The sequence below is a fragment of the Petaurus breviceps genome, unplaced genomic scaffold (genome assembly GCF_028583685.1).
Source record: "Petaurus breviceps papuanus isolate PSGF00001 unplaced genomic scaffold, PetGlider_PUasm1.0 186, whole genome shotgun sequence".
NCBI lineage: Eukaryota > Metazoa > Chordata > Mammalia > Diprotodontia > Petauridae > Petaurus > Petaurus breviceps.
Genome location: NW_027185798.1, coordinates 42,596,826 through 42,623,758, shown reverse-complemented (window position 1 = coordinate 42,623,758; position 26,933 = coordinate 42,596,826). Strand labels below are relative to the sequence as shown.

Genomic DNA, 26,933 nt, shown 5'->3' with positions numbered 1-26,933 from the left:
TCATTTCCCAAAACTGCCACCTTGAAATTATTTTTCAAATACACTTCTTTTAATGATTAATGTAGACACGCGGAAACATCTCTGGGGTTCCATGCTGTTGCACTTTTGTCTGTATATCTTCAGATTCATACTTATAAACAGAGGGTTTAAAAATTTTAAGATACATTTAAAAATTGCTGTCAAAGTTGTAAAAATTTTTCAGAAAGGAAAATAATAAATGCTCTATATTCAAATTAGTTTTATTTATTCATTTTTAGGTGATTGGGATATTTATAATCCTTCATCTTCAAGCATAATTTATGATGAACAGTCACCATATTTCCCATCTTCACATTCTACTTCCATATTTGAAATTTCACATGTACCAGTATCTGAAGAAGCTTTAACAAGAGTTCAGATATGTGAAAAGGTAGAAGAAGTAAAGGATATTCTGCCTGTAAAGAAAAGCCCTCTAGATGAAAATAATTCTGAAAAAAAGCAGCAATCTTCTGTCCAAAAAAATGTGAATAAAAAGGTCCTACCCAATAGTCAAGGGCACAGTGAGAAGAAAAATCTTCAGGAAGTCGTATATGATGTTGTTACAAGAAGAGGCAGATCTGTTAGTCCCAAAAAGTCAGTTAATAGACCTTCAGGAGAACATGGAGAAAAAATAGCCAATCCTTTAAAGGGTGACCCAAAAAGACCCAAGGATCGGTCCCTGAGCCCCAGAAAAAGGGAAAATAAAAATTTACAAGTTGGCATCAATGAAAGTTCCGGAAGAGATAATTCAAGAAAACCTAGAGGAAGATCTGCTAGCCCCCGAAAGCAGCCAAAGATGGAAGCGATTAGAGACAAACTTAACACTGATGCCAAGCTGCAAGAGGGGCAGGGTAGAAGAGCTGGTGAGAACACTGAAAAGATCAGAAATGAGAAGGAAAAACCAGGTGTCTCTAAGAAAGACCCAAAGCAAAACCAGTCTGGAAAAAATGAAACATATTCCCCGGAGAAAAAAAGCCAGAAAATGGATGAAAAATCTCTTCCATCCAAAAGAGCCAGTGAGCCTGGCGGCAAAGGAGTAACTGATCATGAAAAAGGAAAGAAAGCCAACTCCGGAGAAATAAGTTGTAGCAAATCCAAAACAGGAGCAAGTAGCAAAATGTCCAAAAAACCACCCAAGCTAGAACCTGAAGAGACAGTCATTCGGAACAAGGCAGGAGAACAGAAAGAAAAAGACCCAGAGAGAGTGGAGAGAAAAAAAGATAGTGATGGCTTAAAACCTGGAAGTGCTTCTCCAGTTAAGAAAGCCCCCATAACTCCTGGGCCTTGGAAAGTGCCAAGCGCAAGCAGAGTCCCTGGAGTGGCTGAGAAACGTCTCTAACTGTCTAAAATTGAAAAAAAAAATGTTCTCTTATTGTTTATTTAAAAATCAAAAGCAGCATTTTGGTTTTTTTGTTAATGTCTGAGAATAGGCATAAACCACACATTTTAATTTGAATACTAAGTTAACTAAGCTGCATGAAGGATCTGTAGGATTGCTCAGAATCTGCCTCCCTGCCCCTCTTCCTTCTCTCTCCCCTAGCTGATGTCCCTGACCTTCAGGAAGGCAGTATACTGCTGCTCATTTGCCATTGCACTTCTAAGGCTTTTGGATTGTATTGTGAGTGTCTGAACAAAATGATGTCTATATTGCCAATGTGACCATGACTCATCCCTTGTACTTGTGCCAAGTTATCGACTGTGTCTTGTCTGTTTTAGCCTCCTCTGACACTTCTGCAGCGATGGAAAAGCAAGATTTGGTTTGGAAGTTGATGTTTCCAGTAGCATGTTGCATGTTTACAGAAAGAAATATTTGCATTCTTGCTGATCATCAAGGAGGAGGTTCTGTTAATTCATCACTGAATGGTGATAATGGCCTCTTTAGAAAGCCACTTATAGTCCCCCCGATTTGCTTTTTCAATTGATTTTTTTAAATAAAGCCCCAAACCACCATCACTTTTAAAGGAAAAAATATATTGGCTCAAGCAGGTGTTTTAACTTCTACAAAACACTTTTTTTTTTCAGTCTAATCAGTTAAGATGCTTCCAACAATTGTAAAAATATGTTGTTACCTACAATTTTTTGGTCCAAAGTCATCAAGGAAGTACATTAAGCAATAAAAAGTTTACTTCCTGTTTTCTTCAACCTGATAGTTAAAGTACCTCAGGATCACCCTGCCCCTTTTTCATTCATTTCATAATGATATTATAAAGCATGTGAAATACTTCCTGTTACTGATGAAGGCAACATACTACCACTTCTTTGTTTTTGAATAGTTGGTACTAAAAGTCATTATACTTTAATGTGGACTATAGTTGAAAAATCAAGATATTTTGCAGGCTTACCTGGAGCTCCAATCATTCTACCAGGATCAGCATTCATACATAGATTGAGTACCAATTTATTTGATAACACTTGGATGAGGTTCATCATTTAGAGAAACTCCAGGAGCAGGAGAACACTAACATGAACTTTGCCGAGTTCCTTCCTCAGGATCTCCTCTCAGAGGAGACCCAAAGAGGCCCCATCCAATTTGCAGAGAGCAGAGAACTCTCATCTCCTTGGACTTTTGTGTTAAGTTTTCATAGATACCAACTTCTTCATTAGGAGATGTGAGCTCAGCTTGTGTGTGTTGTTTAAAAATTCTTTAGAGTCCAGTCAAACAAAACTAGCTCAGTTGGAAGGTAGGGCTAGGGGCAGTTTTAAATATATAAAATAGTTATAGATTTCTTTCAGTTCCCTAAACAACATTCAGTAGTAAATATAAATGAAAAAATACTTTCAGAATACGTAGTTTTTATGGGGCATTTTACTTGTCCTATAACAACATCACACTCAGTCCATCTTGTTGCTACAAGATACACCATTCACAAAGCCTTCTCTTAGAGTATGACTGTGAAGCTCTTTAATATTCCTGACTTTAACCACTGTAGATATGAAATGTCTCCTTGAGTGAAATTTTTTGGATCTCTTTTTCATTATATCCACATTATATGCACACGCTTCTCATAACCCTTTGATTATAGAACAAAATTAGGAGCTATGCTATAGACTAAGCATTAGTGCCACCAAAATGGTTTTTTCCCTGTCGTCCACAACTCTACAGTGACTATTTCTTTTGTTCACTGTGACATAACTTTGATGTCATATGTCGTCAGTCTGATGTGGCTCTTCCTTTCTAAGAACCTGTCTCTGTACTTAATGTATCATGACTTAGCTACATGGCCTTGGAACGCTAAGCAGAAACGGACGTGCTGGTTGTAAATGTTTATATATTGTACAGTACCTTTATATATACTTGAGGTTCTGATTAGAGAGAGATAACTGTAAATCGCTCGTTATTTTTTATATAGATAATATTAAAAAAAAGTTCATGGTCTTTGGTTCTTATTCTATAAAATGCATTTGTTGTCCCTTTTGTATCGCTGCAGTGTTCTCTGTTAGAGCCCTTTATTCAATCAGTCTAAATTATTCGCCCATACAGATTTTGTCTTTCCAAAATAACAAATGTTCACAAGTCTTATAGAGAAAAAAGTTAATTACTTGTATTGAAAACTTTGCTTCTATAGGAATCTTTATATTCAAGGCTTAAGATTAAATCTCTGAGGTCTTTTATGGGGACATTGTGGTGTAGCTAGATTGGAAATCAGGAGAAAAGAAAACACCATTTCTGACCTTCTTGACTGTGAGACCATGGGCAAGTCATCAGTGCAGAGCTGGCAGGGGCATTAGAGTCCAGCTCTAGAAAAGGAAACTGAGACTGAAAAAGTGACTTGCCCACGGTTACATAGCTAGTGTGTGACTCATGATTAGAACTCAGGTCTTTCCAAGTCCAAGTCTAGTACTCTGTGTATTGTGCCCCATAGTCATAATCCCTCAAAAACTTTAATTTTCTTCATATGTAACATAGGAATCATGATACCCATAGTATTCACTTCATAGGATCAGATAAGAAAATGCATATAAAGGTCTGCTGAATGTCAGGTCTTCACATTTCTATGCTTTTCAGCATCAAAGAAACAGTTTTGCTAGCCATTCTCTTTAGCTCTCCACCTTTTTCTGGGGAGACTCCAAAGTCTTCTTTCTATGAACTCTTTAGAGCTTATAAGAGAGTGTTTTTTTTTTTTTGGAGGGGGGAAGGCAGGGCAATTGGGGTTAAGTGACTTGCTGGACTGATACCTTTAAATAGTGTCATTCGCAAGCCTGGTTGCAGGAAATTCCATGGGCAGAGCACCTTCCCTCCCTCTTTCTCTCACTGGAATTGGGAGATACAGTGTCCTGTGGAAAGAACAAGAAGGAGGCCAGTGTCGCTGAATTATACATTCAGTTGAGTAAAAAGACAAAAAGAGGGAGCCAAGTAGTGTCCCATTTGGGGATAGCCTTCCCCAGTGACTCGATAGATTTCCCTAATGACTTAAGCTGAAGCATGATCATTCAAAGAATGGGGACTGCTCAGAGCACTAAGTGGTGCGGGATCCACTGCTTCCTTGGCTCCTAGATTAAAACCCCCATCTTTATAGATTAGGAAAGATTAAGGTCATTCCATTCGCAAGTGACTGAGCTAGGATTTGAGCCAAGGGCCTCTAACTCTAAATAGCAGGCATTCTCCATTGTGTCTAAATGGTACAAAAATTAAGAAGAATGAAAAAAAGCCCCACAAAGAATACATTTCTGCAAGATCAAAGGAATATTCTAAAGTAATTTGACATCATCCTTAACATGCACTGTAGAGTCTGTGAAACACCATTAACTTTTTAAGTAGCATATCCCCTTCTTTAGACAGCTCTCTTCTGGTCATGCATTTGAGGTTTTTATTTTAGTTCATAGAATTACAGTGTGCTTCAAATAAGTCATAATTCTATGAAAACTACAATTTCTATTTTAGATAGCAGAATTAGTTTAAGGTGCCCACCAGTTTGGATCAGCTTTCCTGTTGCTATGCAACCTTTGAGGCTTAACTGACATAAAAATATGAAGAGCTATTTATGCTCATTTGGTATTGAAATTCAATCCATATGAATGGATTTGAATTCTGAAAGCTTTGGGACCATAACTAAATGCTAGAACAATAAGATGCAAATAGAAGCTTCAATCTGGAGTGGCATATTCTCATGTTTCTGAATAAAAATATATGTGTGTACATATATATGTTATCTATACATGTGTATATGTACATACATATATGATCATTTAATGCAACACCATACTTGATTAATTTCCCTCTACAATATCCCTGACAAGTCATCTTACCATTAATACTTCCAGTAATCCCTTCTACCATATAATGAAGCTTTCACTTGACATCCAGTGATGGGAAATTCACTATCACAAGAGATTATATACTCCATTCCTAGAGAATGGGAAAGGTTCTCAGCCCCAGCATGAGAGTTCCAAAGGTGAGTGGATTAACTATCCCATATGCTTAATATGGCCTAAAATTTTTTCCAAGAATTTGTCAGGTTCATTGGTCTGTAGTTTGCAGACCTCAACCCTTTCCCTTTTTTGAAAATTGGGACATTTGCCCTCCAATCTCCTTCAAAATATTTAAAAAATCAGGGGCGGCCAGGTGGCTCAGTGAGTAAGAGCACCGGCTCCAGTGTCGGGATGACCTGGATCAAATCCGGGCTCAGATACTCAGCACCACACCCAGAAATAACTGGCCTTGTAACCTTGAGCAAGTTACTTAACCCCTATTGCTTTAAAAAAGAAAAATATTTCAAAAATCACTGACAGCCCACTTAATATTCACGTCTACCAGCTCCTTCAGTATTCCAAGATATCATTTGTTCAAAGTTGGTCCTGCTGAACTATCCTGGAGGTGTTTTCACTTCACTGAGACTAAACCTCCATTGTCCCAGGAGAACTACTGTTCTGTCCCCACTCTTGTTTATTTGTACCGCCCCAGTTCTCCCTGAAGTGTTATTTTGTCCTGTTTGTGGGGAAATCTGGTGAGCTTGGGGTTTTCTGACCTAGTCCGCCATCTTCTCTCCAAAGGGGACAGTGTTGAGGTATGTTGTGGGTGTGAATGGACTGCAACATATTCCTAAATAAGAATTGTGAAGGAGAAACAAAAGACGTCATCAGAGACGTACGATTGAAAAAAGGTAGAGGTGATATTATGTAGTAAGAACAGGAGAGGACATCCTCGTTATCCACACAATTTAAATAGATTTAGAGGAGAGGAAGGCCCCAGCTTCTGTGGAAGAACATGGACAAAAGTCACACAAAGAAAAGATGTGGATGGATTGTAGTCTGCACCACTGGAGGGCATGGAGCCTTTGAAGTCTCAAAGTAAGTTTCTGCTGAATAAATATTTGTGTGTGTGTTTAACACCGGTCAAGAACTAGTAGTGTGAAATTCAGATAAGGCCCATTTGGCCATTGTTGAACCACTACATATTGGCCATAAGATGTATTAACAAAAAAGTTACACTTACATAGCACTTTCCTTAAGACAATACCATAAAGTAGGTATTACAGTATGTCCCCCATTTCACAAATAAGGACTTAAGATGACAAGTGACTTAACTGTGGTTACACAGCTAATAAGTGATACAACCAAATTCAAAACCATGTCTTCTCTCGTTTTAAATAAAGTCATCAGTAACATGCTCATCACGCATGCAGAAAGCTGGGAGGGATCACTAACATAATCAACCAATAAATATTTATTAAGCACCTACTATGTGCCATGAACTGTGCTAAGAGCTGGGGGTTCAAAAAGGCAAAAGACAGCCCTGCCCTCGAGGAGCTCACAAGCATGCAAACAAAGCAAGTTCCAAGTCTTTTTTTTTTCTTTTAAGCAATTGGGGTTAAGTAACTTGCTCAAGGTTACACAGCCAGTTTTATTTCTGGGAGTGGTGCTAAGTATCTGAACCCAGATTTGATCCCCAGGTCATCCTGAATCTGGGGGCCAGTGCTCTTACTTGCTGTGCTACCTGGCCGCCCTGCAAGTTCCAAGTCTTAAACTCTATCTGACGCGCCACTCACCTGCCATAACAGTTAAGATGAAGGTCTGTGTATTCTGTATTTTAAAGTTGAATACCTTTCCCACTCTACCTGGTGGTGTGCAGGAGCCAGCTTGTACAGGTGCATGAGGGCCAGCTGTTTATTTTGGAATTCTGGATGCTGGTTATACATAGCCAATTCAATAAGCTCCTGTACTTCATTGCTTTAACAGAATTGGTGTCAACCACAGCAGAGTATATTTTCAGTATGTTAGTCTACTTTTAATGATTGTGGTTTTAATAATGAATATTTTAAAGAGAACTTAATTGCATTATGTTCTGATGGTGCTAATACAATGTTGGGAAAAAAAGTCTGGAGTAGCTATCAAGTTGTTAGAAAATTTTCCTAAAATCATTTAGCACTGTTTAAATAATTACAATGCTCACTCAGTGATTCAACATAAGCAATAAAACAAGTTAATCATTTTAAAGTTTCTGGATAAAATTTTTTCTATTTACGACCAATCTAATAAAAGTCCAACTGAACTAGAAAACATAGCTAAAGAACTCAAAAATGAAATTATTAAAATTGGTCTGTTCCTGGGACTGAAATAGTTAGCTTGTAGTTTGCAAGCTGCTACTGTTTTATAGTTCATGTATCCTGCATTACATATATATATATATGTATATATATATATATGTATGCATTTTTCTCATTCTTATTCTGGTTTGGCAAAGAAATTAGTTAACATTAATTTCTTGCAAGGCCTTGCTTTAATGATTGACATTCTTGAAGAATTTTCATTCCCTTCAACTATGTATTGCAGCCAAGATCATCTAATATTCAGAAAGCACAAAAAGTTAATTAAAAACACCACAAGAACTTTGGAAAATTTAAAGACAGGTATTGGAAAGCATGAATCTCAAGTTGATTATTTAAGACAGATAAGTTTAAAGACACTACACTGAATAAAAATAATAAATTTAATACTCTTCCTAGAAATATGCTACTAGAAAATATAATTCAGTCTATGACCTTATGTCTTTTATCAGTCACAAACAGCAATGGAAGCATTCTAAAGTATTTTGATTAAGTAGAACTATTTGCTTGTTTTTGTGAAGAAACTAACCAGCATGGAAAGATGGTTAAAAAAAAAATTTATTGGGGGCAACTAGGTAGTGCAGTGAATAGAGCACTGGCCCTGGAGTCAGGAGGACCTGAGTTCAAATCTGGCCTCAGACACTTGACACTTACTAGCTGTGTGACCTTGGGGAAGTCACTTAACCTCAATTGCCTTGCCTTCCCCCCTTCCAAAAAAAAATTGTATCATTTAAGTGAAATTTTAAAACATGATATTGATTTGGATTCTATCTGTGATTTTGTAGATAATTACATAGAATCAAACAATGTTCCAATCCCTGCAATTCCAGAAAAAGCTAACTATATCACCATTGCACTAAGTAGTGCCAAAAGTGCAGGAGGCTTCAGGTTAATGAATATAATTTGTACAGGGCTGAGGGGCAGGTAGGTGGCGAAGTGGATAGAGAGCCTGGCATGGAATGACCTCAAATCTGGCCTCAGACACTTATTAGCTGTGTGACCCTAGGCAAGTCACTTAACACTGCCTCAGTTTCTTCATCTGTCAAGTGAACTGGAAAAGGAAAAGGCAAACTACTCCAGTATCTTTGCCAAGAAAACCCCAAATGGGGTCACGAAGAGTTGGAAATGACTAAAATAACGAGAAGTAATTTAACAGGAGATCACGTCTGATTTAATGACAATAAATTTATTGGGGAAAGAGTTTAGCAGATGAGGATGCAGCTCCATTTGTCAAAACAGAGTTGAATGGCAACAGGTAAGAGTTGGCTACAGATACAAGAGTTTAGCAGTGAAGTCAGTGAAAGCATCCTGTGATAATCAAGTGATTCTCGCATGGTATTTACAATAAAGAGTATCAGATATTTTATTATTTATGAATAATGTGATATGAATACTCTAAATCAGAATTTGTACTAAACTTATGTGAATACACACACATGCATGCTTCTTCCCCACCCCCTCCAGAGAACCAGTGATTAGCCATTGGCCCCCACACCACTGACTACCATGTTGTCTCCAACTCGCTAAGAGTTTTAGAAAGCATTCCTTTGCCAAGCGGCACCACAGTATGGCTTCACACGTGTGTATGGCGAGGGCAAATTAGGCAGAGTGTTATAAAGGAGGTAACATGTGAGCCGGGTCTTTCAGTTAGGACCCAGGCAGTTCCAGGCAGTGGGAACAGTGACTACAGAAAGTAAAGAGGTCCTGTGTAGAGCTGAACATCCACGACTGGGGAATCATCATGAGAAGAAGAGAAAGAAAATGATTTTGTAGAAATGCTAATGGCACTCGATCTGTAGATCAAACATAATCATTTAAAGCTCTGTATAAAGTGATTCCAATCTACTTTTTCAAGTTTACCATCTAAAAGAGACAACACATAGATATGGGGCTCACAATCAGGCAAGGAGGTACCTGGAGAGTCACCAGGATGGTGAGCTGATCTGTCAGATAAGTCCTCTACAGCAACAAGAGTAGTATGGTAACAGCACTTGTTTACTGAGCCCAGAGCAAGAGGTAGAAACATGGGTGCTGGGGCGGCTAGGTGGCGCAGTGAATAGAGCACTGGACCTGCAGTCAGCAGCTCCTGAGTTCAAATCCAGCCTCAGACAATTAACACAAGAACTAGCCGTGTGACCTTGGGCAAGTCACTTAATCCCAATTGCCCTCCAAAAAGCAAAAAAAAGAAAAAGAAAGAAAAATGGGTGCTTCCCCTACAACTTACATTATACTTAATTGGCATCAATTTTGTACAGAAAGGCAGTGTAGCATAATGGACAGAGATGGCCTTGAGGCCAGAAAGACCTGGGTTCAAGGCTCACCAGGGCCACATACTGAGTGTCTCTGGACGCCTTTCAGAGCTTGAGGCAACGACCATTGATTGACAGACATTTCTTTACTGGAATTCCCTCTCCCAAAGAAATAAAAGGACCAGTCCCCATCCCTATATTTTGGATATGTTTGTATGTGTACATGCTATCTTCCCCAGCAGAATGTAAATCTTTTTGATAGCAGGGATGTTTTCATTTTTGTGTGGCACCCCCAAAACTTAGTAAATGATTTCTTATTTGACTGCTGATAGTAAAATCATAAAGGCTTCACGGCCCCTGCCCTCACAGAGCTTATAACCTAGCATTTTTCTATTGCCTAGCTACTTATGGGGAAGGGACCTAAGAATGGAAAAGTAGGTTGAAACAAACCATGGAAGACTGTCAAGGCCAAGTCAAGGATTCTAGATTTGATCCCACAGATAATGGGAAGAGACTTTTTTTTTTCTGAGGAGGAAAGTCATTCCTTTGACTGGGTGGTTTGTAATTTCTCTACCATGACTGGTTGGAAATTAATCTAAGGTGAAGGTTTTGCTCAGGGCTTTGCGGTTGGTAAATGACTCATTTTACACAAAAGTATAAATCAACCCATGGCAGGAAGGGAAACAAACCTACAAAACTAACTTTTATGCCATATAAAGCCAGTGCATTCTATTAGAAAAACTTCAATCTAAATGAGTATTCCTCTAGGGATTAGTATACAAATGGACCATCACTGTGTTATTAAAAATCACTGGCAAATCTAAACTATTCCAAGGTCACAGTCTAACTAGATTCTAAATAAAATTTTATATAATATTCCCTACAGACATGAAGAAATTTCTAGAAGATTTATTGGCTTGTCAGATTTTTAAGAGTGCTCCAATGGATTTCTTAGTGAGAATTTATTATCATCTGCATAAGTTAAAGACAAAAACTATAAAATGATGAAATTGTGATAGATTAGAAATGGTCATGTGAAATTCTAGAGAGTAAAATCACAATGTTAAATAATAAAAATGCAATGATCACCACCCAATGTTGCTCAGGGGAAGTTCTTTTCAATAGCTGCCTATAATCAAAATCACAAGTATTTAATATATGCCAATCCTGGCTTTAAACATAGACAGATGATAGATAAGAGATCTATAGATTGACAGATAGAGACAGACAGACAGATAGATAGATAGATAGACAGATAGATAGATAGACAGATAGATAGATAGACAGATAAGATAAGATAGATATAACCTACCTGCTGCTGAGATTCTTAGACAAAGACTCACTCTATTACACCTAGGTGAAAGGCTGGACTAGTTTGTCAGTCCATAAGAGGTGGTTTATCATTCTTGCCCAATAAGTAGCATGGTATAATGTTGGGATAGTTGGATTTAAATAGTCAGAGGATCTGAACTTGTATTCCTGCTCTGTTACTACTTGTTAGAGGCTATTGGGGGCACCATAATACATAGAGCACCAGGCCAGGAGGCAGGAAGACCTGAGTTCAAATCCAGCCTCAGACACTTAATTGCTTGTGGGCAAGTCACAACCTGTTTCCCCAACTGTAAAATGGGGGTCATAATAGCACCTAAGGATCAGCTGAGATGGTATCCGTATAGAACTTGGCACAGTTCCTGGCATAGAGGAGACAATAAAAATGTTCATTCCCTTCCCCTACCTGCATCATGACCAAGGCATTTTGGCCTCTCTGGGCCTCTGTTATTTCATCTGTAAAATTAGAGACCGTCTGTCTAGTCCAATTCTCTCTAAAGACCTTATAGAGTGTGGGTGGGGACCGTGATATGGTCAACCTTGAGCTTTAGGAAGACGACTTTGGCAGCTGAGTGGAGGATGACTGGAGCGGAGAAAGGTTTACAGAAGGGACACCAAAGAAAGGCGGCTAGGACGGCCCTGGTGTGACAAGGACTTGCAGCAGGGTGGCAGCTGAGTTAAGGGGATGCATGAGAGGTGTCGTGAACACAGAGATGACAAGACTTGGCTATGGCTGGATAGGCCGTGTGGGCACAAGGAGTTGAGGACGATGCTGCCCAAGTGACTGGGACAACTGGTGGTTGTGCCCTCGAGTTAGGGGAGGAAAGATGAGACCTGTTTGGGGCAGGTTTGACTTTGAGATGCCTCTGGGACATCCGCGTTGTGGCCGTTCTCCTCCACATCTTTTCCAGACTGCTCCCCAGGCCTCTCCAGTCTTGTACTCGATTCTATTTCCAACTCAAGCATTTATTTCTATTAAATTTCATCCTGATGGTGCACAGTGTCTTCTTGAATCCGAATTTTGTCACTCAATGTACTAGCTATCCCCCCAAGGTTTCTGTTATCTCTAATTTTTTAAAGGACATCTGAGCCTTTATTAGGTCCTCATAAAAACGTTACCCTTGGGACACTCCACTAGCAACCGGCTCCCAAGTGAGTTATCGCTGCTCTGAGGTCTCACATTCAGCTCAACCCAAAATTATCTAACAATACCATCAGTTGGCCCATGTCTCAATCCAAAAGACTGGCGTGCAAGGCTCTCTTCTGGGCCCTCTCTCTTAGGGATCTCATCAGATGCCATGAATTCAATGATCTGGTTTATGCAAATGACCTTCAGTCCACATATCCATCCCAAACTTCTCTCCTGAGCTCCCCTCCCACACTTGCTGGCTGAACTTCTCCACCGCCTGTCTCATAGGCATCTCCAAATCTCCCTTCAAGGGACACCTTGCTTATCATCTTCCTTCTTGTAGATGCCGTACTTCCTACGCCAATAATGATGTTTTTATTTACTTGAAAAGATTTTGCATTTCAGAGGCAGCGTGGCATAATGAATGGAGCCATATCGACCTCAGTTCAAGTCTTGCCTTTGACACATGTTACCTCTATAACCCTGGTCATGACACAAGTAGGGGAAGAGAATGAACATTTATTGTCTCCTCTATGCCAGGAACAAGCAACTCTAAAACCACACCTTGGAGTAGGTGCTGACTTGCATTAGTAGAGAGGGGGAAAGGGGAGAGAATAAGCATTTTATAGCACCCTCTATACCATGCTAAGTTATTTACAATTCTTATCTCATTTGATTCTACAACCCTGGAAGTCAGGTGCTACTGTTATCTCCTGTTTACAGGTGAGGAAACTGAGTCAATCAGTAATTAAGTGATTTGCCCAGGGTCCTAGCTAGTAAGGGTCTGAGGCTGGATTTGAACTCAGGTCTTCCTGCCTCCTGGCCCAATGCTCTGTGAACTCTGGTGCCTCCCAGCTTCTTCTGGTAGAGGCAGTTTCCTCACCTGTGAATTCCTAGGTCTGGTTCCTAACTCCTATATTTCATATTCACTAAGTCTGTGCACAAGTTTTCCACCAGTAAACTAAAAGGTCTTTGATGTAGTCTGTCTCCCTACTTACCTGGGATAGCCACTCCCTCTTAACAATTTCTATTTTGTCCTGTCTGGTTTAAAGATCATTTTGCTTGGCAGAAAAAAATAGAAGCATGATAAGAGAACATCTATTATTTTTTCCTTTTGAAAGAAATATTTGATACATTGGTTGGCACACAGCAGGCACTTAATAAATGCTTGTTTCCTTCCCCTTCCTTTGTCCAATATCCTGTTCACAACAAGCATGTGGGGGTAGCTAGATGTCACAGTAGCAGAGTGCTCGGTCTGAAGTCAAAAAGACAGCTCCCTGAGTTCAAATCTAGCCTCAGACACTTAGTTGTGTGACCCTGGGCAAGTCACTTAACCCTGTTTGCCTCAGTTTCCTCATCTGTAATATGAGTTGAGAAGAAAATGGCAAATCACTCTTTGCTAAGAAAACCCAAAATGGAAGAATCGAACATAACTGAACTGATCCTCTTTTCCACAATACAGCTTAAAGAACCAACCACCCCATCTTGTTGTCCTTGTCAGCTCCTTTCCCGGTTCCAGCCTTTCTGGTACGATTCCCACAGGACTGGGACATGCATTTCCCATTCTTCCTCTTCTGCCCCTCTCTTAAAAAGCTGGCTGAAGAGTTCCCTGCACAGCCACATGTTGGTCTGTGTCGACACCACCCTCCCTTTGAATCTTGAGAACTTCCGTGCCTCCTAGGCAGGCTTGCTCCTTAGAATTCTAGACCACTCAGAACCTTTTGCTCTGCAGCAATCTGGAGAGCATGTGAGATTGTCTCTGGCTTTTCCCTGCTCTCCTATAAACTTCAAGACGGAATGATCACTTCTCCAAGTTCCTGTCATTTCCAGCTGCAGGGGCTCATTTCTCTTGCTGGAAAGAACCGAATCCAGAAGACAGTTTTCCCATTGTTGGTTCCCTCACTTTCTGAAGCATTAAATTATTGTTAAGGCGAGTCAACCCCTTTTTATCCAGTGGGTTTTTGGGAGAGAGAGCTCTAGTAGGCTGACTGCATCATTTAGGCCTCCGTTACTACAACATTATGTTTCCACGCTAGGCTTATGTTCTCTCCCCCTACACAGCTTCTCTTTCCTTTCTCCACAGGTGGCCTTAATTACTTCAACAATATCACCTATCTTTTTGCTCCCCATCAACATCTGGCCAAAAGCTTTGGCCCTGGATCTAGTTCCTGAATTTCCACAGATGAGCTTATCTTTTTATTATTATTCTTTTGGGGTTACATTTGAGTTCCAAGGTGCTTCCCTCTCTCCCAACCCCACACTCTATAGAGAAGGCCGACATTGGACATGTATATATATATATATATATATATATATATATATATATATATATGTCCTATACTATACAATACATAGTTCCAAATATCAATCCCTTCTCTGGAGCTGGACAGCATCTTCCTTCAGAGGTCCTTTGTAGTTGATCTGAATATTCATGTAACTTAGAATAGCTCAGTCATTCAAATTTACTCTTTGAATCATATTGCTGTTACTGTGCACAACATTCTCTTGGTTCTGCTCATATCACTCCGTTATTTCATGCAAGTCTTTCCATGTTTTCATAAAACCACCCGGTTCATCACTTCTCACAGCACAGTGGTATTCCACCACAATCATATACCACAACTTATTAGGCCATTTCCCAACTGACGGGCATCCCTTCAATTTCTTGTTCTTTGCCACCACAAAGAGAGCTGCTGTAAATATTTTAAAACACATAGGTTCTTTTCCTTTTTCTCCTATCCCCTTGGGAAAGAGACCAAATAGTGGTATTGTTGGGTCAAAGGGTAGACAGTTTTATGCCTTTTGGGCATAATTCCAGATTGCTCTACAAAATAGATAGTTCACATTTCTACCAACAGTGTATTAGCGTCCCAATTTTTCCACATCCAACATGTCATTTCCCTTTCTATCATTTTAGCCAATCAGTTAGCTGTAAGATGGCATTGCAAAGTTGTTTTAATTTGCATTTCTCTAATCAGTAATGACTTGGAGCATTTTTTCATATGTCTACACATAGCTTTGATTTCTTCCTCCAAAAACTGCCTGTTTATATCCTTTGACCATTTATCAAATGAGGAATGATTCATAGTCTTATACATTTGACAAAGTTCTCTGTATGTTTGAGATAGGAGACCTTTATCTGAAAAACTGTCTATCAAATCTCCCCCCCTCCCCAGCCATTTTCTGCTTTCTGTCTAATCTTGGCTAAATTCATTTAATGTAATAAAAATTATCCATTTAACATCTCATGATGCTCTATATCTCTTGTTAATTCATAAAATCTTATCCTATCCATAAATCTGACAGGTAATGTGTTTCATGTTCTTCTAATTTACTTCCGTCTCTCATCATGTCTAGGTCATGTATCCATTTTGATTTTTTCTTGGTAGATGGTGTAAGATAGTGATAATGGTCTATATCTAGTTTCTGCCAGACTGCTTTGCGATTTTCTCAACACTTTTTTACCAAACAGTGAGTTCTTGTCCCCAAATCTTCAATCTTTGTATCAAACACGAGGTCATGTACTAATGTGTAACGTAAAAGCACTCCTTCCACTTATCCAGCATTTTATCTTTTAGCCAGCGCCAGGCAGCTTTAATAATCACTGCTTTAAAATACGGTTTAAGGTCTGGCACTGTGAGACCTCTTCCTTTACATTTTTTTTTCCATGAATCTTGGATATTCTTGACCTTTTGTTGTTCCCAATGAATTCTTTTTTCTAGCTCAAAGTAATTTTTTTGTAATTTGATTGGGTGAACAATAAGTAGATTAATTTGGATAGAATTCAAATTTTTATTATATTGGCTCAGCCTATCCATGATTAATATTTCTCCAATTATTAAAATCTGATTTTATTTGTATAAAAAGTGTTTTATAGTTATGTTCATATAGTTAATAGGTTTGTCTTGGCAAGTATACTCCCAGGTACTTTATATTGTCTAGGGTTATTTTAAATGAACAGTATTTTACTATCCGTGCAGGGATTTGTTGGTGACATATGGAAACAGTGATGATTTATGTGGATTTTTATATCCTGCTACTTTGCTAAAATTATATTTTCAATTAGGTTTTTTGTTGAATCTGTCAAATTTTCCAAGTAAATACGACATCGTCTACAAAAAAAGTTTTATTCCTGCCCATTCTGATTCCTTCTATTTCTTTTTCTTCTTTTATTGCTATTGCTAGCATCTCTAGTACAAAATTGAATGATATCTTCCTTTATATCAAAGGGCAGGTAGGTGGCATAGCAGATAGAGTACCAGACCTGAAGTCAGGAAGACTCATCTTCCTGAGTTCAAATCTGACCTCTGATACTTATTAGCTGTGTGACCCTGGGCAAGTCACTTAACTCTGCCTCAGTTCCTCATCCTCAAATGAGCTAGAGAAAGAAATAGCAAACCACTTCAGTATCTTTGCCAAGAAAACCCCGCAAAGGGTTATAATCAGACACAACTGAAAAAGGACTAAACACCAACAATGAATATGAGTTTATCTTCTTGAGGAAAATTAATTTTAATGCTGTATCATTTTATTATTAATATTAATGTGTAATTCTTGGATTCCTATCTTTTAGCCTAGTTACAAGAGAAACTTCTCCTAGTCTGGAATTAGCAGAGGAATACAATTACTCCCAGGTCCCAAGGCATTTGCCTGGGCAAAGGCCCTTGCTTTGTTAATTCCACAAACAGAAATCAGTCTGAGCTAAGGTCATACCACCCAGGGCATGGCTATTGTGTCTTTACTTTCTCATCAAGATTTGGGGTGACCTGGTCTACCCAGGGGGAGACAAAGCTAGTGAAAACCTGACTGAGATGGCTTGTGTTTTTTCTAGCCAAGACTGCTCTGGGCAGCTGTCAAGCAAATGACATTCTTTAAGAGAGGCATGAAGGGTCATATATGAAGGCTAACTCATTCACCCACCAATCAGGATTGCCTTACATTTGCTAGGGGAAGTCTAAATCATGTACTGTTATGCCCATCAGAAGGAAGACACAGGTATAAAAGGTATAGGTATAAAAGACACAGTGCTCTGGGTCTTTTGTTGAAAACGGAGGCTAGCCAATGTGACCTCTTTGTTACTAGTCTGTGTGCCCCTGCTAATAAAGATATCTTGGCTCTGAGAATTGCCTCTGTCTGCCCTGTGTTAAATTCCAGCCACTGTGTAATATAAAGTGCTACCTGCCTTTTCCCTCCCCCCGGGTCCCTAACTATCCTGCTTTGTGAATACAATTTCTAAGTTCCCCAGTTACAGGTTTCATCGTTCCAAGCTGCAATGACGCTTACCTTATGAGGTCAGATTTGCCTTCTGTGTCAGAGTGTACAGTTCATCCACTTTTTAAGTGTCCTTTGTGCATCAAGCTGCCATGAAGACTTTCCCTCCTCTGTCATGACTTCTCCACCATGATCACAGACCCCCTCTGAACTTCTATGGCATCTATACCTGTACCACATTACCATCAGTGGCAGCATCTCTAGTTGTTTCTGTCTCAACCCATCACGAAATCTTAACACCTATTTTAATGGTCTGGATTTCCAGCTGAACGAGCCAGACTTCAAGCCAGAGACTGGTCAGTTTTTGCTGAACTGTACAGCTATGGGAGGTGCTTCACAGTATTCACAGTATGTGAATCACGAAAGACACAAAAAGCAGGCTGGCACACGAGATGATGAAAACCGGGAACAGCTCCTTTAGGACTCAACTTGTTAGCGACCACAGACAAGCTGCCAGGTCTGACTGACTCAGAGACATCACAGAGACCGACGTTTAATGCTCCTCCTGTATTTCAAACCAAGACCACGTTCCATATGAATGATATGAATAAACACTACATGGTGTTTCACTATTTCAACAATAGTTACGATAGTTATTAGGATTAACCCTATAAACATAACGAATGCTCGATTTTTCTCATAGTTTATCAGAGACCTGCAGTTAAAAGTGTCAGAGTTTTTTTTTTTTTAAAGAAAAGCCAAGAAACGGAAATTCTCTGATAAGGTTCTTTTATTGGATTCAACCTAAAATAGTTTTAATTTGATCTTTCTTTGCTATAGAATTGAAATCTCCAATCCCACAGATTGTAATGGAAGAAAATTGAATTCGCATTTTTTCAGGAAAGCAAATATGCGTCACACTTTGGGCATTTACAGTCACTTATAAGTCTACTTCCACATAAAAATGTAACTGTCAAAGCACTGAAATGCCCAGAATAAATGTCCTAACCTGGGGAACTATTCAGTGTACTATGTATGGTAACACAGGAGAGGCATTAGTTTTCCAACACTTCACAATGTTTCTAAATGGAGTCTTTAGTATACACACGGCTGTGGCCAACTCCTGATTCCCAGGAACACATCATTCACAGATCTGCCATAGGTGAGAGTACCTCTGCGTGCAAGAAAATGGTAGGCTGCCTCACAGGTTCCTGCAGTTGTCCGTCAAATGGTTAAGTACTGATGCCAGCAAGAGTTTATGGTCCAAATACACCACTCAGCTCATGGCTTAATTTTCCACAACTAAGGAAAAAAAACAACCACCGAAGTGATTTCAGCTATGAAAATAAGCTTTGAGGTAATTCAGTTAGTCATCTGAAAGCATACCTACATGACAGTAAACCAGGGAAGCCTTTTTTCGTATATGTACAAAGGAATGAACTATGGAACCATAAACTTGGCCTGTTCTAGGGAAACTGTCTAATGAAATTTTCTACTCAAATATTGACAACTTCCCTGTTTCTTTGCTTTAGTCACTTGGTATTTGCACTGTTGTCTAAGAGGGAAGAGCCAACTCTACTATGAAAGAAAGGGTCTTGGATTGAGAGTCAAATCTGGATTCAAGTATAGGTTTTGCAACTTACTAGCTATGTGACACTTCCTACCTGTGTGACCCTGGGCAAGTCACTAACCCTGTTTGCCTCAATTTCCTGAAATGTAAAATGAGCCGGAGAAGGAAACGGCAAACCATACCAGTATTTTTGCCAAGAAAACCCCAATGGGGTCATGAAGAGTTAAATACAACTGCAAAAAGAATGACTAAAGGATGTGACCTTAAGCAAATTATCTAACTTCCCCAAACCTCAGTCTGTTCATCTATAAAATGAGGATTATATAGGGGCAGCTAGGTGGTGCAGTAAATAGAGCACCAGCCCTAGAGTCAGGAGGACCTTAGTTTAAATCTGGCCTCAGACACTTAACACAAAAACTAGCCGTGTGACCTTGGGCAAGTCACTTAACCCCAACTACCCTCCAAAAAACAAAAAAATAAAATAATAATTGTAATTCCTATACTACCTACCCTCATAGGGTTGTTGTGAGGAAAAGCAACTGATAAACTTTAAAAATGCTACAAAAATAAGGTGTTATCATTCCTTTCTGTCAAAGTGTAATGAAACCCTGAAGTGGGGTTATGTCTTCTAGTTCATCTATTTCCTTCAAAATAGGAGAAGAATGGAATAGATGGATATTATTACATTTAGTAATGTACATTCAGTGAACAATAAGGGATCAGAACCCAAAAGCCTTAATACTATATGCAAACAATTATTCTCACAAGAATCACTCCATTATCTATCACACAGAAAAATATGAAAAGGTTTTTTTTTTTTAATTTTTGGAGGGCAACTGGGGTTAAGTGACTTGCTCAAGGTCACACAGCTAGTTTTTGTGTTAAGTGTCTGAGACCAGATTTGAACTCAGGTCTTCCTGACTCCAGGGCCGGTGCTCTATTCACTGTGCCACCTAGCCACCCCAAGAAAAGATTCTTATAAAATATTTTGATAGGTAAAGAAACATCATCAAAGAGGTCAACACAAATGAAAGACAATGATGGTCATACTTACTCTTATATTAAATCCTAGTAGGTCACTTATCACGCCTGAGACAGCTGAAAGAATAACCACTCGAGTTATGTTGTAAATTAGGGGATTCATGGTAAGGCCATAGAGTCTAAATGGGGTGTCCAGCTCCTACAACAAATATAAGGAAATTGAAAAAAGAAGACATTAGGCATTCAGAACAGTGTCTGTGGAGGGCATAACTTGCTTAATTTTCTGAAGACGTGTGTCACAGTCACTTGTGACTAGTTCAGAAGAATGTGATTCAGTTCCCTAAAATATTCAAGAATTAATAGTGCTAAGAGCCACCTTCCCAAAACCTGACTCCCAATCTTCTCTCCAAATCATCTTCCACACAGCTGCCAAAAAAAGCACAAGTCTGTCCATCTCCCTCCCCAATATGATAACCCTCTGTGGCTCACTATTAATAAAAATTTCTCAGTTTGGTATTTAAAGCTGATACCTAGGCTCACCCCAGTCTGCTATACTTAACAACCAGTCTACATTCCAGCCAGATGGGCCTCCTATTTTCCACCTTTGTGCCTTTGCACTCAGACCTGGCAACACCTTCCCTCCGCCTCCTCCCATCTTGTGTAGGATCCTTAGCCTCCTTTCCCCATTTGTTAGTGTTCTCTCTCTCCTCAAATACTACTGTATTTATACAGTTAAATGCTGTAAATCTTTGTAGAGCTAGACAAGATAACAAAATTCATTTGGAGGAATAAGAGTTCTAAATTCTCAAGAGAAATAATGAAAAGAAGTAGGAATAAAGTGGGAATGGCATTGCCAGATCTCAAATTATATTGTAAAGTAGCAATCATCAAAACTTTAGTGCTGGTTACAATATAAAGGTTGTACAGTAGAACACAAGAGATAAGGATAAATCTACCTCAACTGAACTCAATTTACTGTTCAATAAACCTAAGAATGTAAATTACTTGCAGAAGAACCCCCATTTGATAAGAAGTGCTGAGAAAACTAAAATTAGTTTGGGAGAAATTAGGTTTAGTTCAATGTCTTAAGCCATATTATCAATAATTTCAAAATGGATATGCAACCTGAATATTAAATTAGGTCATACCATAAGAAAAATTATAAGAGAACCAGATTAGGTACTTTTCACAACTATGGTTACAGGGAGAATTCTTAACCAAACAAAGAGAGACAATGACAAATGATAAAACCTGATTTTGATTACATGAAACTGAAAAACTTATGTACTGACAAAATCAATGCAACCAGGATGAAAATGGAAGCAGTCAAATGAGGGCAGGGGGAAGCAATTTGCATCAGATATCTCCAATAAGGGGATACCCAAGATATACAGACAATTAACAAAAACATATAAAACCCAAAGCCACTCCCCCATGGGAATAGTTCTCAAAAGAAGAACTGTGTACTATTAACAACCTATGAAAGACTGTCCTAAGTCATTAATAGGATAAATGCAAATCAAAACAGCTTTGCGATTTTACTCCACACTTAGAAAATTAACAGAGAGGGGAACTGTTAACAGAAAGTCTATGGAATTATAGGTACACTAATGCATTGGCAGTGGAGTCTATCAACTGGTTCAACTACTCTGGAAAGCAATGTACTTCCTTCCCTCCTTTGCAAAGAGAAAAATAAGGGGAGAAGGGGACAACAATGGATGTGGAACAAGATGTTTACTGGAGGATTTGATGTCCTGATCTGCTTTCTTCCTTTTTTTATTCTTTATTGTAAAGTACTGCTCTCTGGGTGGAGGATAAGAAGGGATATACTGGGAAATGAAAAGTGATGTAAAACACCAGATACCAATAAACCATTAACTTTTAAAACTCAATTTTTTCAATTAGGAAAACTTTTTTCTCCTCCTTCCTACCCTCCTTCTCAACTGACAATGAAAGGAAAAAAAAAATCCGGTGCAAACATTAAACGTCAAGCAAATCTTCCATCCATCCATCTATCTATATCTATCTATCTATCTATCTACACGCACAATGTGCAAAATGCACGACACAACATACAGATGTATTATGTGTGTAGTGCACACATGCATATACACATGTATCATTTTCACTCTGAGTCTTTTGCCTCTTGACAGTTCATCATTTATCAGTCCTCCAAAATTATGGTTGGTCAATATGCCAATTAAAGTTCCTAAGTCATTAAATATATAAACGGCTCTCCTGGTTCTGTTCACTGCACTCTGCCTCAGTTCATACAAGTCTTCCCAGGTTTCTGTGAAGTCCTCTCCATCATTATTTCTTACAGTACAATAGTATTCCATCACATTAATACACCATAACTTGTTCTGCCATTTCCCAACTGACAGGTATATCCCAAACTTTCATTCTTTGCCGCCTCAAAAAGTTTTAAAGATTTCTATACACAAATCTCTCCCTTTATTTACCCTCCTTTTAATTTCCTCCTTCTCTTCTCTTTTCTTCTCTTTCCCTTCTCCTATTTCCCTGTTCAATGAAATGTATTCCTGTGTCCAACTGTGTGTGTGTATCCTTCTCTCCTCTGATTAGTTCAGAAGAAAATCAGATTCAAAGAGTGGCTCTCCTATCCCTTCCTTACTGTCTATAAAGACCCCTGCTTGTGTACCCTAATTATGTGAAATACTTTCCCCTTCTTCCTCTCCTTTCCTCTCATAGTGAATTCTTCATCAATATATAAAAGAACCACTTCCAGGTCTTCTAATTCGACTCCCTCTATGGCCCCAGATTACGAATGGAGTTTAAGAAGGGACACATTTAACATCTCCCCATATTAGAATGTAAGCAGTTTGTCTTTATTCAGTCCTTTATGATTATTCTTGGTAACCTCTTAATGTTCCTCTTCACTCTTATGTTTGTACATCAAAGTTTCTCCACAGCTCTGATTTTTTCGTTAGAATGCTTTTTCATTAAAGGTCCATTTTTCCTCAATAGGATTAAACTGGATTATACTTAATTTTCCTTGGTAAATTATGCTTGGCTTCAAACCCATATCCTTTGCTTTCTGGAATACCATATACCATGCTCTCCACTCCTTCATAGTGGTGGCTACTAAATTATGTGTGATCCTGACCGTGGCTCCTCAGTGTGCGACTCTTTACTTCTGGCTGCTTGCAGTACTTTTTCTTTGATGTGGAAGCTCTGGACTTTGGCTATATATAATGTTCCTGGAGTTTCTATCTTGGGAGTTCTTTCAGGAGGTGACTAGTTGATTATTTCTATTTCTACTTTGCTTTATGGTTCTAAGAGATCTGGGAAGCTTTAATATTTCTTGAAGTATGTCAGACTTTTTTTTTTGGCCATGGCTTTCAGACAGTCCAAAGATTCTTAATTTTTTTCCTCTTTCATCTGTTTTCCAGGTCAGTTGTTTTTGCTATGAGATTACCTTACACTTTTGGTCTTTTGATTTTGTTTTACTATGTTTTGTCTCATGTAGTTAATTGGTTTCTATATGATCTAGTCTAATTTTCAGGGAGTATATGGCTTCACATTTCTTATAGCAAACTATTAATTCCCTTTCCAATTTCTTTTTTCCCAGTTCTCATTTCTTTTTGAATTTATAAAAACATTTTAAGCTCTTTTTTTTTAACTTTTGCTTTATCTCTTCCAAGAATTTTAGTTGAATTTGTGCCTGATCTATATTTTCCTTTGAGGCTTTGCTTCTGAATATTTCAGTCATTCTCTTTTTCTATGTTTGGTTTTGTCTTGAGCACCCATCACCATAACTGCTTTTTAATGCTGGAATGCTTTTTTTTGTTTGCCCATTCTTCCAGCCTACTTCTGACTTCAGACATGCTATCAGGGCCAGGGTCTGCACATGTCTGGAGGGAAGGTGTGGGCTAGTTCCACTGATGCTTTATGAATACATTAAGTGCTGCATTATTCCAAGTTTTCAGGGACAGTTGCTAGGGACCAGCAAGCTTTCAGTTCTTCCAAAGTGGTATGATACAGCACAAAATCACTGCTCCGCCCTCATCTGAGTTCTGCAAGTTCCTGACCTGGGTTTGGGTCTGAGCAACACTAGACTTCTTTCTGACTAGACCCATCAGCCACCTGGGAAGCTCTGCTGGTTTGGGGGGACAGAATATGTATCCCTTTCGTCTGGGATTCCTGCCATAGTTACTCATCTGCAGTCTTCTGACTAGGCCAGGAAGTTTGACCTAAGACCCCACTCTGTTCCTGGGGCCTGAGCCACACTGCTGTTTGCTTCTCAACTTGCTCCTTTCTTAGTACACTGCCCAGGGCCTGCAACTATGCCTTCTCTTGGAATGCTAAACCTAAGCACAAGAGTCTTGGTCTGTGGCCCTGGATCTGCAACTCAGAACTTGGCAGTAAGTGACAAAGCTGCAAGGTGGCACCTGTTCCCACACCCTGCATAAGGCTGGGTACCCAAGTATGGGGCTGGGCCCTTGTCCTGCTCCAGGGCAAAGCTCTGCAAGGCACAGTCTTGGTCAGATGCCATTCCCAGTGTCCACAAATTTCTAAGTCTTCCTATACTTAGCTGGGCTAGAAAAATGACTCATGACTTCTCCTTTGATTTCCCTATCAGGATCCAGTCTAGAGCACTTTTTAGATCAGTCTGGAGGAATTTGGTAGAGGAGGATTTCCCTGTATTTCTTCCTGCTACTACACTGACAACCATTAACTTTAAAAAGTTGTATCCCCTGCTACAATTTAAACTCCTTGAGAGCAGGAATGATTTTGTCTTGTTCTCATCTCCCCAGTGGCTAGAAAAGGGGCAACATATATTCATTAAGACCTTACTGTGTGCCAAGCACTGTGATAAATGCTGGGGATACAAATATAAGCAAACATAAAAACAATTCCTACCTTCGAGGAGTTTACATTGTAAGGGGGAAAGAAACACGGAGGGAGGTTAGGAAGGGAGGGGCCAATGACTTGAGGGCAGTTCTAGGGAACAAAGAAAAGGGTCAGAGCCTGCACAGAGTAGGCATTCAATCAATACCATTGGACTGGATATTGCACAGATGTGAATTTTCTTCCCTTTACCCCTCAGGCCCCTTATCACACATTCCTCCCACATCTCTTTACAGAGGCCCTTTTTCTCTTTGCTTTAGGAGTGAAAATTTTCTGCAAAGTAACAATGCCCATGCCCCTCGGTTTGCCACATAATATTAGCTCCACAAAGACAAGACACAGAATGTTCCCAGTCCAAGTCTTCAGAGTCCCAGGGCAGTAAGTACCCTGTGAATTTCACAAACACTGTTCTCCTTCCTCGGACAAAAGCACTGATTTTAATAATGGCAACAGAAATACTGTCGGGCAACACTCACTTTTAGTAACTTGGTTGACAGCTTCAGCACGTTGTTCACCAGAGTTAGCTGTTCTTTTTTATTTGGTTTCTTTTCCATTTTGAGATATAAGTTAATCTAAGGGAAAGAATAAGTAATTGAATAAATATCATAACAGAATGATGCCCATTAAAGAAACTGGCAGGTTCTTTTAAAACATTTGTAATGAAAAAACGCTCATAAGCGATTGCTATTGAACTACTAAGTCACGTCACTAATTCCTATCCCAGGGAACATATTCTGCCTTTAGGAAGGGAAGCTACTTAGAAAGGAAAAGTGTATTTTTTATTTATCAATGAAGCTATATCATTAATAACAAAGTTTATTAGCAGAATGATAACTACACTTATGTTAATAATAAAAGTCAGATTTGTGTGTAGTTATTCTGGGTACTGAACAAACCATATTTATATTACTTAATCTACAGAAACATATAAAAGCTTCCTTCATAAAATTCAATCTAGTTAAGTTATGGGTTTCAATTTAATCCTAAACAGGTAACTTTAACTTAAAAAAAAACCCCATAAAATCAATCAATAAACATTTATTAAGCACCCACTATGTGGTAGGGAGGGGGCACAATGGATAGAGTGCCAGGCCTGGAGTCCGAAAACCAGAGTTCAAATATGGCATCAGATACTTTGTAGCTGTGTGACTCTGGGCAAGTCACTTAACCCTGTTTGCCTCAGGTTCTTCATCTCAAATAAGCTGGAGGAGGAAATGGCAACCTGCTCTAGTTTCTGCCAAGAAAACCCCCAAACTCTGAAATGACTAAACAACAACAACCATCTGCCATGTGCTATGCTAAGGCCTGGCCACTGACACCTGACAATGTCCTCAAATTGTCACTTCACTGTTATATTTAATGTCACACCGACAAGCATTCTACGAGAGGTTGTTACAGGCTGTACTGGTCACTATCTGTTCCTTCCTGTATAACGTTAGAACTGACTTAGAAGAAATTCAAAAGCCATTTTTTATACACATTTACATGACTCCCTTGATCACTGTTCAGTTCCTGGTAAGACTGTCTCCAACCACTGTTTGTGTTCCACCCTCCCTCCTCACGCGGCAGGCACCTGACTCCACGACTGAAATGAAGCGCTCCCTCCAAAGTTAGAAATGATCTCCAAATGGAGAAATCTAATAACCCTTTATCCTTCAACTTGGCTGCAGCTTGTGGGCTTCTTGCCCCAGCCCTTCCCGAACACCTCTCTCCTCCTCCCCACCAGGGCTTCAATGACAGTGCTTTCCCCAGGTTCTCCTCCTACCTGACTGGCCTCTTTCTTTGTTGTGCATATTTCTCCTGTACCCCGAGCACAGGTGTTCCCTGGGACCTCTTCCTTTCGCTCTATACACACTTTTTCTTAAAGATCTCATTGGGTACAAGTAACACCTCTGTGCAAATAGCTCCCAACTGACAGAGTCAACCCTCATCGCTCTCCTGAGCTCACTAGATATCTCTTCCTGGAATGTCCAGGAGGCATCTCAAACTCAACATGGCCAAAACAGAACTCACGATGTTCCGTGCAAACATGC

At 39.3% G+C, this 26,933-nt stretch overlaps 2 protein-coding genes and 1 pseudogene across 7 annotated transcripts in view; 2 read left to right on the top strand and 1 right to left on the bottom strand.

Moving 5' to 3' along the window:
* The window catches only part of MAGI3 (membrane associated guanylate kinase, WW and PDZ domain containing 3), a 235,183-nt gene extending 231,755 nt beyond the window's left edge, over positions 1 to 3,428 (top strand). The window contains exon 21 of one of the 2 annotated variants that reach the window (XM_069090327.1): positions 258 to 3,428. In XM_069090327.1, coding sequence (XP_068946428.1) covers positions 258 to 1,357 — 1,100 coding nt within the window. In that variant the 3' untranslated portion in view covers positions 1,358 to 3,428. The remainder of the gene's footprint in view (positions 1 to 257) is intronic. The other variant, XM_069090328.1, reaches the window with a different exon arrangement.
* Positions 3,429 to 3,564: 136 nt separating this feature from the next.
* LOC138162848 (E3 SUMO-protein ligase KIAA1586-like) lies at positions 3,565 to 8,357 on the top strand (annotated as a pseudogene).
* A 9,895-nt stretch (positions 8,358 to 18,252) lies between these two features.
* PHTF1 (putative homeodomain transcription factor 1) overlaps positions 18,253 to 26,933 on the bottom strand; it is a 43,896-nt gene continuing 35,215 nt past the window's right edge. For all 5 annotated transcript variants that reach the window (XM_069090323.1, XM_069090324.1, XM_069090326.1 and 2 more), the window contains 3 exons: positions 25,377 to 25,472; positions 20,105 to 20,230; positions 18,253 to 18,782 (listed from right to left, as the gene is read on the bottom strand). In XM_069090323.1, coding sequence (XP_068946424.1) covers positions 18,762 to 18,782; positions 20,105 to 20,230; positions 25,377 to 25,472 — 243 coding nt within the window. In that variant the 3' untranslated portion in view covers positions 18,253 to 18,761. The remainder of the gene's footprint in view (positions 18,783 to 20,104; positions 20,231 to 25,376; positions 25,473 to 26,933) is intronic.